The following is an 18,048-nucleotide window of genomic DNA, read 5'->3' on the forward strand; positions in this document are numbered from 1 at the left end:
TCGAACATCTAATATATTTTCGTTACTATTAAACATATCAAAGAAATGACTAGTAAAGACTTAAATGATTTTAAGGCGTACATCTGGTGCTGATAATAAACATCATGTAGAGGTTATTAAAATAGTTTTTCGTATTACTATTATTTATAATGCAATATTGCAATTTTTTTGTTTTGGTACGTAGGATTTATGACACAAAAATCAGTAGAAACTTTTTTAATATATGCATATCATCATCTTCACAATTAATCTAACATACTTTAAATAAATGAAAGTTAAAAAGTGTTAATTAGCAACGGTACGCATAGTTAAAAATTGAATTATGCTAGCGTCTTACAAAAAGCCGGAAGAAGGGAAGAGGAGCTTTTATGATAACGAATTTGCGCTTCCGCTATGTGAATATTTATGGCAATAATTTTGTCGGCGATGTAACATTCACCTCATGTTATTTTAAATAGACACGAATCGAGGAAAACTTGTTTTATTAAATAATAAAGCTCACCTAGTTAGCACATTAAAGTAAATAGTACACTACTTCAAAAGTATCAAAATTAAAATCTTAAATGCTATCAGATATTGCAAATAAAATTAAAAAGAAAATTAATACAAGACTCGAATTTTCGAAAGTTCTGAAAGTTTTGAAATCTTACACAAATTAACGTGACATATCTCAATAGCTTATTCGATACTATTTAGATTTAGTGGTGTCTTATAGACACTAACAGTACAGTATAGTTTTACTCAATAGGTTCAAAAAGAAGCACAACTATAACTTGTACCGAGTAAACGGAAACCAGAAATTTCAAAAGTGATCTTGCCAACGTACAGCGCCTGCTGAACTTTAGTGTGGTACTTAACCTTAGGATCTGTAATCTGAAACATGTTATCCAACGCCTAGAAGGTGTGGGTTGAGGATGCAACGTATACACCTAAAGTACCAAACATCAGCTTACCAAATAAGTACCTAGATGTATGTTCTTTAACCTCGTGAACACGACGAAACTTTACGAGGCACTACTTTTCTGTACGGCAGAGTTCGACGCGAATCACGCATAAACGATACTGTTAACGCTCGTGCTTGAAAATAAATTCGTTTGAGCCTTGTTGTATATTGCACGTGGTGCGCCGACTAAATTTGTTCGTATTATATTATCTATGTCTATTTCCTTACTTGAAGGACCACTCCAAATTTGGAGACCATACAAAACTAATACGGATTGTTGCTGTTGTTAAAAGTCGAATGTATATTTCTTACGAACATGAAAGCGCGGTTACGCGTACAGATTTTACAGAATAAGGGCGAGGGAAATAATTTTTAATTTCTGCTGGCTATAATGAGCCTCGATTTTTCCGAAAAAATGACCATAGCAAGTAACAAAACCAAGCAGTACCTCTACATGAATAGAAACTGGAAATAACGGACTCTATTGCTAAAATTAAGATTTCTGGTAATCAGATGTAAAAGCAATAAACTAAAATATTCGATAGAATGCAACGACTCCTTGAGTGTTATTGCTGCTACAGGTAAAGAAACTAACCGAAGATCTGACCCCTCGCTATGGGACTATATTTTAAAACTTAATAAACGATCATTCAATTGAAACGGTGAGCGAGTGAGTCAGTAGAGTAAGCCATTATAGTGGCGCTGTGTAATCTACAATGGCACTCGTGTAAGCCACTGTGGCGGACTGTCGTACAGAGAGATGGGAAGTCACTATAGTGACGTGTCGTTCTTAAAAGGTTAACTATAGATGTTTTGAAGTACATTGTACTACGCTAAGGTTTAACACGGATTGTTGGACGAATCTCTCATTACAAGACAGTAATGCCAAACATAGCGCCAGACTATGACATGAGAGATCAAATAACATTGTTCCATGTTTACAGTGCTTACCGCAACTGAGGTGATTGTATTGTGTATATGAGGTTTTCTAAATCAAAGAAAGGAAAAGCACATGAACGGTAATTACTATTAATGACGTTTGCTTTGCAAGAGAATAACTGTGTATACACGATACGCCGATTAGCGTTGTGGTAGATGTTTCCATTTACGCAATGAGATTTGTTTTACAGTAACACGTAGTCATTACCCTGCAATTAGGATAACGGAAGTATAATAATATATCGTGAGTATAATCGTAAATTTTTAGCGATATAGATGCAGTAATATTTATTACTAATATTTTTTAAAAATTAGTAATAATATTATAGCATAATTCAAGTACAATGTGGGATGTAGAAGCTGTATTATTTGAACTACTCGTTGAAGGTGGTATAATTCAATATAGATGTAAATTCAATATAATTTACATCTTTATTTATTTTAATTTATTTCAATATAGATGTCCACTTTTCATACTTATAGTAACCCAATCAGTGCTATACAGTAACCTTATAAATTAGTCAAAAGAAGTTTAATTGTGAAATGTTGTTGCACGTATGTTTTCTAATGTGGTATCAGTTTATTTGGGAGAATCAATAATTAACACAATTTTTTAATCATTATAACTATCAATTATTGTAACTACAGTGTGCATTGTCGTTGAAGTCTTTGCAGCTGTTAATACGAATAAGATCCATGAATATTAATAAAGAAAGAAGACTTTAATTAAAACCAGGAAAATAGTTCGAGCAATATTAACTCAACACTGGTTCAAGCTAAATATAAGTGGGAATTAAAATTGAAATATAAATAAGTTTATTATTGCTAGTTATTTCAATAAAGTAATTTTCTTTTCATACTGGTTTTCTTATAAATTCGTTACAATATAACTAAAATTATTTTTTATTAAACTTAGTTATTCAATTACTTACATGTTTTTATTTTAATTATTATTTTTTACATTACAAAACATATTTCATAAAGCCAACTCCAACTAAAATATAAATTTAAAATTGTTATTGCTTATATTTTTCATAATATGTTTTTATTGAAAATGAGAAGGAATGTGAGTATAGGTCCATTTGTAGTAAATAGATCATTTGTTTTCTTTAACATTTTTATTATCTACTACAGTGCAATAAAATTTAACAGGTTTATGGTTTTAAAAGCATTATTAGAATTAATAAATGTTTGCCAATATTTTTAAGTTGATTTGAATCCAAATCCTAAAATATCTTAATGTATGAACTACCTATACCATTTTAAACAATAACGGCTCGTATGGGCTTAATCAAAATGTAAATAAATATTCGCTATTACAATTCAATCATTTAAACCATGTAGATGAATTTATGATAAACATTCATTATACAAATGGGCTTGAAAATGGTATAATTGATTCATTGTTTCGCTTTAAAACAATCACGGAGATTATTCATTTTCGGACCACGTACAATATATATATTTTAGATATGCGTGTTGAAATCATTGGATTTGAATGTTAACCGTAAATAGACAATGAGCATCAATGGCTTAAATGTTAGGATAGTTTTTGCAACAAATGTAGGCACAGTTTTGAACGCAACAGCATGTAGATCTGTTACTGTATTACCAAAAGTAAATATCGAGGTGAGCAACTCGTGTTCCATACTGATATTTATTTTTTTTTTTTTAATCCACGTTTAACGTCGTATCTACCTTCAGGTCATATATTTATTATTATATCAATATTTTTATAAGTTATCGTATTCTGTATTGAAATTGAGCCACTGTATAACTGTTACACGAATAACAAAAAATTGGTTTATTATTTATTTACGAACAATGAATAATTCGATATTATTTTGAAGCGTTCTGTTCCTTGTTTAATTGAATTTTGGCATGAGAGCTTCCTATTAAACAAGTGCATTGTATAAGAGAAAAAACGCTTGTTCACGACCTTGGTCAACCATCTCGATCGAACCCATCGCTATCTCAGACTCGTCAGTGTTTTTGATTAATAATTGAAAAACTAAGCTTCAACTGACATTTTAGTAAAGGAAAAAATTGTTTAAGATCATTTTTAAACAATAGTTGTGTCTGATTTTCATTATTTTCACATGTTTTATGAAATTAAAGTAGACAGGTGTTAATACAGTTGTTAATTATTATATTAAAATATTTTTCTTGTTACATAAAAAAGTTACTTTTCCGTAAAATTTGCGAATTTGTAATTTTGCATCTTTGTAACGTGCGCCAAGAACAATTTTCGACATTTTATTCCTTATTCCTTTCGAATAACGAGTAAAAGTATTGAACAAATTCGATTCACTCGGTATAAGTTAATGACAAATAATTAGTTCATGCCCTATCTATGAATAATGAATAATTGAATCTTATTATTAATTATTTCATTCGTTATTTGATTTAACTTTGGCATAATGGATTTCTGTTAGGGAAGTACATTATTACGATGCAAATGGGCTTGTACACGATCAACCGTCTCGATCGAACTCATCGCTTTTTCATTTAGGTGCGCGCTATTCTCACGCTCTGATTGGTCAGTATTTTCCATTAATAAATGAAAAACTAAGCTTCTACCAACGTTTTGGTAAAGGAAAAAATCGTTCACTATCGCCCCAGCTACCATCCCTTGAAATTATGCTCATCAGTACCCGAACTGTATCGTACATATAATGCACACTATATGTGCTGCCCTCGCTAACTGTACATCTATGTATATCATCTAGCGCCAACGTTCAAATTTAGATTTTCTCATTTCAACAATATTAGACAAATTTTGCGGATGTATGAAATCGAAATCTAAGAACTTTGAAATGTAGGAAATTAGAAACTGTAACGCGCTAGTTAAAAGTGCGTAGATCGCTCCCGTTAACTCGGTTGCGTCGCGGGCCAGGGTTCGGCCAAAACGTAAGAAAACCTTTACTTCAAGGCTGGGAAGGACGGAGGACTGGACAGCCTGGTCCTCGAAGGTCTGGCTGCCCCAGAGATTGGTTTTGGTTTCCAATGCTGAGAGCCTGGTCCACGAAGGTCCGGCTGCTCGGGACTAAGATAGTTTTGGAAGTAATGGAGGGTCTGGTTCGCTAAGGTCCGGCTACTCCAAGGATGAGACATTCCGTACTATTTCTTTCCCAAAACACGACCCGGTATTTATATGGTTTTTGTCGTCTACGTCCGTCCAATCACGGGTGAGTGTTGTCGCGTACAAAGGTTTTTTATGGCATGGCCTACCCGAGGTACGGTGCATATGCCGCGTACGTAGAAATACATTTTCTCTTATAGCTAAGTTTCTTATATACAATATTTACATGTTTTATTGTAACGCTTTTGCGCTACAATATGAACATTTGGGAATTCAAGAATTGTTGCGTGTGTGTACTTATTCTTTACTCAAAAGGAGTATATGTTACGCTCCAGTATACACGTAGTATATTATACATATTCTTTTCTTTTGTTACATGATTCCGCCTTTTCCTCGGGCGAATGTTCATTACGTATTTATTACGGGACGTTCCATAGACCTGAGGGTCTAATAAATGTAAAAAATATTGGGATCAAAAGTCTAGCCACGAATAATTCGACAGAATTTGTTTCACCTTGAGTGGGATATGTTACCACACACACTAGAATTATTTATTTCAGTCTCTACAAAATTGTTTAAGCGGTAAAGCATTTACCACAAATGAGGACGTCATAAATAACTCGGATCAGTTTTTTGTAGGTAAAGATCAGAAGTTCCATGAGAGTGGAATTATGCTATTACCAGAAAGATGGCAAAAGACACTGAACCAAAATGGTTAATATCTCAATAAACTATTGATATACTCCAAGAGAACTGACGTCGGTTTTCATATAAAGAAAAAAAAGAAATTCGTTTCCGAACAACCCAATATATAAATCTGTCAATTTACTTGACTTAGTGAAGGGATCAAGTATAATATGGGTTATGCAAGATTAGTTGTGAGATAACACAAAAGTGAGTAATCTCAGCTCGAAACAGGCATATCGCAGATATGTAGGGTGTCTCATTTGGGGTAACATTGTACAAAATCTCTAAAACGTGATTTAAAAAAACAAACTGACACGTGTTCTATAGTATTTTGAGTGGGGAGTCAAAAGGACTACTTTTTTAATGTGTGGGTGTCTTCACGATTATTTCAAGGTCACCTGATCTTCTTTTTATCATAAACCCATATTTTTTATTTTGGAATCCTATTTTACATAAAAAAAAATGCACGACTTTTGTTTAACACATTTCATTATAAATTCAATATTGATTTTACAACAAAATTTCTTAAAATATCTAGTTGATTTTTCATGTCTACGTCAAAAATATTTTTCCTCTCAAAATGATAACGTTACTTTTTTCTGGAAGGTTTTTTATTTCGTTTAAGAACATCACAATAAATGTTCCAAACTTTTACCCTCAACTTCTAGACACTTATCAATTCGATTAATAAAAGATTCATGAAGAGATAATAAAGTTCTTCTCGTGATATTACGGCACGCAGCTATAATTCGCTCTTTCATGTTTTGTGATGTAGTAGGTGGATCGAAGTGTACCTTTTCCTTAAGATAGCCTCATAGAAAGTAATCTGGTGATGTTAGATGAAGTGATCTCGCTAATCAGAAAACTGGACCACCTCGACCTGTCAAACGATCAGTAAAATTCCGATGTAGTATTTGCCGTGCAATACTTGAATAATGAGCTGGGCAACCGTTATGTAGAAACCACATGATTTGCCTGCTTGCTGGGCTTAGATCTTCAAGTAATTGAGATAATTCGCGATCCAAGAAGTCTGGATATTCGTTTCCATCTAACGTGCCACCAATAATTCTTAAGATACTAATGATACTTGAAGATGTAAGCCTATCAGATGTAATATTGAACTTACAACAAAATGTATGAAACAAAAGTCGTGCATTTTGTCATGTAGAATATGATTCCAAAATAAAGATTTTATGATAAAGCAAGACAATGCAATCTTGAAATAACCTCGAAGACGCCCGTGCATTAAGGGGCATTTTAATCGTAAAAAATGTAGAATCTGAAAAAAAAGCAAAATTTTTTTTCTGTAAAATGTTAGTGCAACATCTTAAAAATATACATGAAAATTTTAAAGTGTAATACGAAGCCCTTTTGATGTTATGACCGATTATCATGACTCATGTCTAGTATCGCGCCGCAGGTATTCATGCGTTCAGTGCGGAGGACTATATTGTGGATTTGTTATTATTATGCCATTGCTGTGTTTGACATTTTGTACTTTTACGTTTTATTGTGGGGGCACTTATATGGGTTTGGTTAGTGTCGGGTCGCGCATCTCGAAATTATTCAGTTCTTACTTATCGAAACTTTAAACGCATTTTTCTCAAAACTACATTTTTAAAATTGGCGTGACTGATAACTCAAAAACTAGTTTATCAATCGCGCTCAAATTTTTTGCACATATCGATGACAATAGTATCTAACATATGAACCTAAATGTATGAAATAAATTGAACATTAAAGTCCTTTTTTATTGCAAAATATTGTAAAAATTTTTAGTAAAATTCAAAGTTTTTCTTTAAAAGCGCGTCATTTCTTTAATTTTACACATTTTGCACATTTCTGAGGTTCATCTACTAACTGTGAATGTTAGTTTTTGAAACATTGTCTGCAAACTTGCTTCAGACCAATGTAACTAAAGCTAGAGTTTTATGAGACGCGCCAAAACACTTCCAGGAAGGACTATCATAATTCCGCCATTTTTAAATATTTTTGAAAACAGAAAATATGGCGTAATAGGCGATAGCTAAAATAAATTATACCTGAAATTTCGAAAATACAAGACAAAGATATCCTATACAAAAAATTATTTTCATCTGTCTAAAGGTATTTCCCCCTTAAAAATTTGTAATGCCATTCGACGCCCCACACGAAATACTGAAGGACACGTGTCACTTTAATGACACCCTGTATATCCCAATATTCAACTACTTATATCTTGAACACGAAGACGCAAATTACAAAATGGTAAGGAAATTTTCGATTTGTTTGTGAGATACCAACCGTGAGTTTGAGGTGCACGACATTTTCATACACTCTATATGTTAATGCGATTCGCATCTTGCGGTAGATCGTGGTATTAACCAAGATGACGGCATATAAACTTAAATACTTCTTAAAAATATAATTTTTCTATTATTATTATTATACATTTTTTTACATTTGTATTTAGATATATTCTACTAAGGTTAAGAGATTTTTATTACATTTTTATAACATAATTTAAATATTATATTGTAATTGTAAATTAGTGCCACAATTCACCGCATGGTGTGCATGAATCGCAATTAATATATATAGCTGTATATGACGTCACTCTGTCCCACTTCTGGCAACTCTGCTCGACACGGTCATTCGCAGCGCATAATCTGATTTAGATCGATAAGATAAAAAATGGTAAATTTATTTTTGTAGAGAATAATAAATACAAATATTTCTATTGTATATCCTTTATTAAATGAAAAGGAAAGTTATTTTTATCATGAGTAAAATAATGGTTTGATTTTCTCATTGAATTGTTGTGATGTTCCAATAAGTGTTAATATTATTTCATTTCTTATAGTTGAGAAATTATTGTGTAGTTACATATCTTCTCAAACTCTCATTTTCTAAAATATATTGAAAAATATTAACAAGCATCCAGACATTTCGAATATCTTTACTGGTGGTCATTGCCGTAGATGGTACAGTTATTACTGGAACGTAATCAATGTTTGACCAGCACTGCACGTTAGAAATAGATTCGAACATTAACCCTCCGTTAGTCGCGTGTGTATCTACGAGATATGTGGTCGACCTTTTACAAAATAATTACAAATTTAATAATTCTAGAAAATTGAGATTTTTAGAAGTTTTCGGTAGATGTTTCCTGACGCCCTTCGTAGAAGTGTAATTCGCAGATTAAAACTCTTAACCACCAGAAAATTTCCCGACAGCTGCGTTTATATATTGTTCCGTCTACGTTTGAAATTGCTTGTAAATATAATTTGTAATCAATATTTTAATATATTGTAGAAATCAATGTCAGTGATTCCTCTGACTAATCTCATAAATTTGTAGAGTATTTTGAATAAGTAATTTTAACCTTAATTTTGACGTTAAACGTATCAAAATTTAACACATAAGGGGCATAACTAAAAATTAATATAAAATTAATAATATTTTTTTTAACTTGATAAAACTTCTAAATTAAAAGCAGAGAAAAGTAATCATAAGGACTTTTATATATGAAAGTAATAAAAATAGTAATTAATGTTACATAGATACAACTTACATTACGATAGCGCACCTAAATGTTAATCGACAAGATTCGAACTCTATAAGAATTTAAACAGTACTTCCAGGTAAACTCGAAGCTAAATCAAACAAGTTTAAATTCTCTCTAATTATTTACTTTGAGAAACAGACAAAGTACTCCTAAGTGGAAACGGACACTACGGTTTGAAATATCACGAAGGTCTTATCTGAAACTCTTCATTTACTTAAACTCGCTTTTCTTAATTATCATTGAAATTCACTATTACAATTTGTATAAATTCGCTATGGTGGTATATTTATCATATTTGAATTTATCAATAAACTTGAAATACTTATATAAATTTAATATTATAATATGTTTATAAATAATGGGAATAAATTAGTAACTAATTATTAATAAGAAATTAATAATTTTTAAATATTGGGATCATATCGGGAATTTATTTCAGTATAAGACCGAGTTTACGAATGTGTCTCATATATCAAGATCGAACAATTTTTAATTTCTATTGGCTATACAAAATGGAATGAAAATGGAAGCTTGAGTGACGTATGATGAGCCTAGGTTTTTCCCAAAAAATGACCATAACAAGCAAAACCAAGCAGTACCTCGACATGAATAGAAACTGGAAATAACGTACTCTATTACTAAAATTAAAGTTTCTGGCAATCAGATGTAAAAGCAATAAACTAAAATAATCGATAGAATGCAACGACTCCTTGAGTGTTATTGCTGCTACAGGTAAAGAAACTAACCGAAGATCTGACCCCTCACTATGGGACTATATTCTAAAACTTAATAGTGGGTCTAAACAAAATGAAACTGTATATTTTTACTCCAACAGTTTTAAATCTTATAAAAACACGAATTCAACGGGATATAATGTATTGATCTTGACGCGATCTTTAGCGAGAAAATTATGATATGTTTGTTTGCAACAGTACGCGTTCTGGGACTGTAAATGAAGGAATTTCGATTTTATTGAAACAGTGTACGGTGTAATTGTCCCTGGTGCTTCTAAACAAATATTTGTATTTTCCTTGTATTAGTTGAAATATGTTTACAAGTATTATTATCAAGCTTATTACAGTCAGTATCAGCACAAGTTACAGTAACGGAATCAGTGTAATCAGAGATAAAATTTAACAATTGCCTTTGTTCCGTAAAGTGCTGTAAATTGAAAGATTCTTTTAGGGGAAGACTTTTTCTCAACAACCCTTGGAAAGTTAATGTACAATCTTTTTTCGTAAGATTAAAAAAGTTCGACAATTTTTTAATTAAAATTGTATGGTTTTGTAACTTTATGAACGAGTATAGTTTCGAAACACGAATTCAATAACATTTCTTGCATTATATTACCGTACTGCGTTATTTAATCATTTTTACTACATTTGCAGTATCTTGTATATCGGTTTTTGAGAATAGTTACAAAGTTCAGTATTAAAATAATAGGAGTTACACTATATTGCAATACATAGAAATTACAATAAAGAATTTAAATACCTGTGTAATAAATTTACAATTTATAAGGTTTTTAAACTTCAGGTATATCATATAGTTAATCTATAGTAGCGTTTCATAAACTTTTTTTCATTCATGATTCATTTTTATTATCGAGATTATTTTCTCCAGATTTAAATATAAAATAAATATTGTCCCATAAAGAACTTATTTCTTTGACAGACTATATACATGTGGAAAGAATAACTTTTAGGATTTATTTTCAGTGTAAAAAAATCAGTGAAAGAAAATCACGTTTTAATGAGAGAGATGTGCTTATTTTTTGCTGCATAACAAATTAAATCTTGGTGCAACATTTAACACCGTTAAACATAAAGCATCTTCAATATTTTTTAGCTTTGAACGATATTTAATAAGCGTTAAATCTGAAAAAATCTGGGCGGTGCTTTGCGTTTGTGGCTTATTTTGATTCTGAAATAAATTAAATTTTGGGATTGTATCGCCACCTTTATGATACCATTACGATGCGTTTACTGATTATTTTCAACATTTAAGCATAATTTACAGCTCAACTTGGCCAGTATTACGATTTTATAACTGCGTTGTACAGAAAATGTGATACTAAATTAAAGATAATGAAGGGGCTGCGACTAATATTTTTTTAGTATTCATGCATCTGGATTACATTTTTACGACCCATAATTTCGTTTCATGACTTTATCTGAGGTCGTGACACATAAATTAAGAAAGATATGCATAATGAATAGTACTAGTAAATAATACTTCATAGTGTATTTTGAATGAACAGTAAAATGAAATTTTCATTATCAATTTGAATTAGGCATGCAACGACACATATAAAAATGTAGTGATTTACAAATAATAAACAACCACTTTCTGTTGGCAACCTAAACGTAACTTTATTGGTTTCATTGGATCATTAAGTATGAAACTTTACAGTTGTCCGAGCGTGAAGTGCGATATTTATTATTTCGTGTTCTCTTTTACTTTTTCGACACAAAACGGAGCCATTTTTGGATTGGATATAAGGGGTTATGGTAACTGTTTGGTGATCCACCTCGGATGTCATTCATGGATGTACTTCATACTTAAAGTTTTTGTGATGCGCGTCGAAAGTTAATGACGTATTTGAAATATAGCACTGTAGCGAAAGACAAATTGTAGAAAATGCAGATTCTTGTCGATGTGCCAAGCCGTAAAGTAATAATAGAAGTACAAACAAGATAGAATTTTACATATGAAATGTTCGATAGATTAATCCTTAACGATCACACTGGGATGTAACACTATTCCAGATAATTTAGCTTCAATTTTAGCCACTTTACAGGTATAAGTCAAAAAACCTCTACTTCCTGGTTTTCCTACAGATAAAATATTACAGTGCATAACTCAGTTATTAAAATAGTCCCAACGAAAAATTCATTTTCGAAGTTTTGGCCAGGTTTCTGTGATTTAGCAATGCAATTTTACTATGATACATTTTGAGATGTAGGGCATTAAAATCAAAATTGTGTGGTTATTTTTTTTTCATTAAAAAATACAAAAAGCATTTTAAAGGCTGTGAGACTAAACAGGAAGAAATTTATCAGTGAAAGTGGCAAGACAGAATGGGTGCCAAGTGAAATGGTTCTGATTACCTTTGAAGGTGGTTTTTTGCTTGATTTTATTAAGGTTTATGGCCTTTATAACATGAAAATTGAAGTCTACATTGAACCTGTCAAAGTATGTCATAAGTGTCATCGTTTTGGGCATTCGGCCAAATTTTGTAAAAGTTTGCCTAGATGTGGGTCAGCTGAAGAACATTCAGATGAAGTTTGCAGGCAAGGTACTAAAACTTATCTACACTGTAACGGAGATCATTTTCCCACTTGTCCAGTGTGAGGGTAATCAGCAAACTCACATAACATTCCTGTATAATAATTTGATGCATTTTTATTTCCGAAAAAGTCTTAGGAGGGTTGACACCGAATATCAGGAAGTTTATGCCGATTTTGATACGGTGGGTTTTCAGGATAAAAGTCGAATCTGAGAATGATTGGCTAACTCATGTTGCTTTCATGAAGGAAATCTGTATGTATTGACGACTTACGAAATCCTGGGTAGTTTGCTTCTCATACAGATAAAGTTTAGAGTTTTAATGTTATAATAATGCTGCATTTCCTTAATGGGTGGTTCAAATTTTGTTGTGTTATTTCTCAGAAACGAGACGTATGCTCAACGTGAAACTTTTCTTTTAGTAATATCTTATTATGTGCTATCACTCCACATCTGAATCCATTTTATACTCGGGGACCGAAAAACGCGTAGTTTTGTGTACAAAGTACACACAAGTTTACAGAGCTAAGCAGTCAAATACATCAACAGTCAAGTTTAAATAAATTCAATACGTGGAGTTAATCACTTTGATCTGCAAACAGTATAAAGCGTGCTGCAAAAGTTCGATAACTTCTATAATGTATTGTTCATTTATTATTCGAAACTTGGCACCCATATAGAAAAACAATCGACGATGATATTGCTGTGAGATTCATTTTTTCCGTCGATCATAACGTTTTCCGTGTCAGTAATCCCTGAACTTTTCGAACGCTCTTTGTATTTCAATGATACTAGTGATGTTGAACTTTTCATCGAATAGGTTATTGAAATATCCAACATTGACGACGTGGTGTACGAAATAAAACTGGGAATGAAGTGTGACATGCATGTTGGAAATTAAGCAGTTTACATTTTACTTTCCTAACAAAATTTTCTTGATGATTTTTATAAAATATCCAGAATAATTTTATTTCTGTTTATTTTGTATTGGTTTAATCAACGTGGATGTAGATATAAAACTTAAAATTCTTCAAGAGTAAATTATTTTATAAAATCAATTATTGATGCAAATTTATAAATTAACAAAATAAAATATATTACAAATTTTTAATTAATAACGTTATATTTCTTTTTGAGACACGGTAGTATTTTTAGTAAAAATACCCAATGTTTTGTCAACATTGTAGCTAGTTTTATCGAGGGTCAGAAGACGCATTGATAATGGTGTGCGTTGGAAAAACACTCTATATATAGTGCCTGTGTTCATATTCCGGACCGTTGATCAGCTAATTAAATTTTAGTTGGTTAGTTGATCAATTAAAAAATGGGGGTAGGTGGTCCAGATGGGATTAAGACAAAGACCCGTGTTTCCGTCAGGTACTTTTTGTGAAAGAAATTGACTCCTTGTATAATAACAATTATTTGACATTCGTTTTCTAAATGTGATTGGAGTATTTAAAACGATGTTGAAACTGACATTCATAATTTTTATAAAATGAAAAGGAGCTGTAATGCTCCTAAGGTATTGCACAATAGTGCCGTCTAGTGCCCGAAGGACCACCCAATAGCTGAATTAGGAAAAAATAAAATCCAAGCCGATTTTTGGAAAACTATTTATTTGCTTTAGTATGTGGTGTCCTGTATAGATGTTTAGTTGTGTGTGCGTGGAGTTTTTACTACAATCTGTCTGTGTTGTCTGAACTAACTAACTTGAACCAACTAATCTGGTTGACTATTTTTACTGAATTGCCGAACTGAAAAATATTCTTTTCTTTCTGACCTTCCCTTCCAGTGTGCCCTTAGTGCGCTTTCCTGTGGAAAGGGAAGACGAAAGCCAGGGTGGGTGAAAGTAGGACCAAAGGCAAAACTAAGGGTCCCAAGAGAAACTGTTTTTCGTCACGAAAACTCTTAGTCCCCACCATAAATTACACCGCACTCTAACATGAAGTATTTTTTGATACTTCTAATATTTGTCAAAATAGTGCATCGAAATAAAAAACAGTTCGAAAATGGTAATTTAGGAAACTGTACTGTGGAAGTATTATCGCAAATGCGGTTAAAAGATTATACAAATTATTGCAGTAAAAGGAGCTGTCACAAAATACTAAACATTAATCGTAATCACTTTATTTATCATTATTATTCACTTTCAAGCAAATGTGCTACTTTATTGTCTCTCTTGCAACATATAGTACGTATTTATGTTTTCATTTGTATAACATCATAAAAACAAGTACTAGGAATATCAGTCACATGTTGAACCTACAATTATATTTGTATTTATCGATGTATTTAAGTAGCTATTTTATGATACACAATACATAGTAAAAGATATAGAATGTGTCATCTTTTTGTTTGAAGTTTTGAGAATTTGACATATGTCTTTTAGTATTTTAAATGGAGAGTCAAATAGTATTACTAATTTTTTAATGCATGTGTGTCTTTAAGAGTATTTCAAGGTCATTACATGTTGTATCGCATATAAACGATAGATTGGTTTCCTCTTTCTTCTTTTCCTGTTTTCAGTAGATATTTTACATGCTCGCCTGTGTTATACGTATATGATACGTGTGTAGAACAACAAAAAATGCAATGTTTCAATACGGTAAAATTCCAATTTAATAATGTTATTTCCTTCAACCGCAACAAAAAATTATTTACAACTTCAGAACTGTTAGGTTTTTAACTCATGTTTATTGGACTTTTATGTTATTAATTTTGATACCTCTTTAATTAATTTGTTATAACATACGTATAACGGGGAAAATAATAAACATCGATGGTTGAACCTAAACGACTGTTAATTAATTAACTTATATTTTTTATTTAAAAAAATAAATAAGTCGCTATAAACGCGTGATGCTGTTAAAAATATTTGATAAATTTCATTTTGACGAGATTGTTCGTAATTATGTCATGATATGAAAATTCTGAAGTATAAAATGTTCAGTATTCATCGTTTTCGGCCGTTCGAGTTGCAACACTAAAGAAATTTATTGAGAACTTCAAGAGTTAAGGATTTTCTTGATTAAGAAATTCACTTTCTCAATTATATTATGTTCAACCTCTAAAATTGCAGCTGACTTTAATGTTGCGTGAATCATGGTAGAAGATAAATAGTTCTTCATTAGTTTTAATTTGATAAACAATTGTTCTCCACCTGCAAGAAAATTAATTAACTAAGACGTTTATTATTTGAAGAATAATAGAAATATTAAAATAAAAGCAATTATTAATGAATTTTTATTTGAGTATTGAGCCGGTCCTGATCATTAAACTTACATATAAGTTATTGTACAATTTGAATAAAAAATTTTTAAATTGTAATATCTGTTTCATTTAGCTAATTCTATTTTGCATAAATAAAAAAACGAATATTATAGTTTCATCTCGCCTATTTCGGAGTCATAGTTTTTATTTCAACGGTATTGAAGTTCTAAAGTACTGAATGTATACAGGGTGTCTCACAATTAGTGTAGGTCCCTGAAATAAGGGATAGCTGGTGTAATTCTGAATAAGATTTTCCTTTGCAAAAATGGGGTTTGAAGCTTTGTTTTTGAATTATTAAGCAAAAACACGGATCAATCAGGGCACGAGGATTACGCGTGCGCGTTAATCATTTGACACTTAAAAATGTATCAATCGAAAAGCCTGCTGGTATTGCACGGTAATTTTTCATCTGTTAAAAATTAAAAATTCTTATTTTCCTCTAGTTATCAATTATTATTATGAAATTAAAAAGATTCTCTTTTATTAAGTGTTATTTCTACTATAAATTACTTGTGGTCAATTTTATTTTCATCGAAAGTAGTCCACATTATAGTAAAAGAAGACGAACCGTTCAATACTGTATGACTCTCCCCTATAATAAAAACGCTTCCGAAGAACTTTATCGATTGAATACAAGAATATAACACTTTTAGAGTTTCTTCGTTCGAATATTCATCTTTTTTCTTCACTTCAAAACAATTATATTACTTCGTCAGAACACCCTGATTCAATTTTAATAAGTAATAACGTTTTGCACTCGGGCAAACCGGTAGCTCGAGACTTTCCGCATACTTGATGAATTTCTCACGGCTTGTGATTTCATGTACAAATTTATATAGACTATTATATTTTAATATATTTTATGTACCTTAAACTTTTTTTGTATGGTATTTTATAAAACAATCGCCACGATGCATTCTGATTGTCATATAATTATTATATGTTATAATAATGATTTCTAGTAGAAAGAGCTTTAATCGTAATTTTTGAAAAATATTAATTAAGTAAACGCTGAAAAAAATTTGATACAACAATAACAGCAAATCTTGAAAGAAACTTCGTATAAAACAACCAACAAAAATGTTGAGATATGCTCGAGTAAAAAACATTTTAACGCAGTAATGTGGTACCTGATACTTTTTCGAGCACATAACTAAGCAATTAAAAAATAATTAATAACTCATATTGTTTCATACAAAATTTAACATGTCTTACTGAAAACTGCGTAGTACTTAACGATTTTGAAATTGTTTATCAAAACAGTTTTACATAGTTCTATATTTTAATAAAAAAATGTTTATTATTTAACAAAAATAGTAACTACTTGAAACTACAAAGTACAAATTTCAAACAATTTTTACAAAAATTTAAATTCTACATATGTTAACTACATGTTTGTCAGTATTCACAATTTTGATTGTAAGGTGAAGTGGGGTAAGTGCAGACTAGTTTTTGTAAAGTTGATATTTAAACGTAAGTATTTTCAGTCTGTTATGCAAATGCTCAACGCTGTCGATATCGAACGCTTTGCACAATTACTACTATTTAATTAATATTAACTAGGACCTTAATTTTCCTTGTACATTTTGATTTTGATAGGAAATTGTTTAAAATGTCAACTATTCTGCACTTTCCCCGAAAATGGGGGAAGATCGTAACTTGAAGTTAAATACTTTGAAACTTTATTTCATGTGCAATGGGGCAAGAGCAGAATTATTAACAAATCTGCTATAAAACGCTTTTTACTGCATTATGCAAGTACTCTATACTGCAAACAAGTACTCTTAGCTGAAATATAAAAGGAGATATAGTGAAACAAAACAAGGAAACAAACATACTAAATGGAGAAATTTCGCTCATATTGTAATAAAAATAGCCTGTATACGCACTTGCCCCGTTTACGAACTTACCCCACTTCACCTTAAGTGCTAAGAATTATGTAAGTGCATGTCATAATAGAAGTCCTGTTCTTTGTTACAGTACTTCTTAATTTCATATTTCATTAATAACCTAAAAGACGATTATTTAATGTCGCTAAATTTTGATTACAATCCCATTCATGAAAAAATTACACATAAATGTTTTTTGATAAATATTAGCAATAAAGGAGGAGTACAACTCTTAAATTACTTCTGATACTGCTTCTCAAGTAGAGTTAACGAAGTTATATGAATAAATGTTCTGGTATCAGCGATATAATTCAATTAATGAAGAGCGGGACGTTAGGGAAACGAGGAAGTCGATTCAACATTTTGACTTACATGTAAGACGTAAATTAGAGCAGGCTATACG

General features: G+C 31.2%; 2 protein-coding genes across 3 annotated transcripts in view; both read left to right on the forward strand.

Annotated features, from left to right (window-relative positions):
* LOC100878605 (uncharacterized) overlaps nucleotides 1-18,048 on the forward strand; it is a 352,447-nt gene that overhangs the window by 75,829 nt on the left and 258,570 nt on the right. The window lies entirely within an intron of this gene.
* LOC100878831 (uncharacterized) overlaps nucleotides 1,825-18,048 on the forward strand; it is a 55,502-nt gene continuing 39,278 nt past the window's right edge. The window contains exon 1 of the mRNA XM_076530209.1: nucleotides 1,825-1,962. Coding sequence (XP_076386324.1) covers nucleotides 1,922-1,962 — 41 coding nt within the window. The 5' untranslated portion in view covers nucleotides 1,825-1,921. The remainder of the gene's footprint in view (nucleotides 1,963-18,048) is intronic.

The sequence above is a fragment of the Megachile rotundata genome, chromosome 3 (assembly GCF_050947335.1).
Source record: "Megachile rotundata isolate GNS110a chromosome 3, iyMegRotu1, whole genome shotgun sequence".
Taxonomy (NCBI): domain Eukaryota; kingdom Metazoa; phylum Arthropoda; class Insecta; order Hymenoptera; family Megachilidae; genus Megachile; species Megachile rotundata.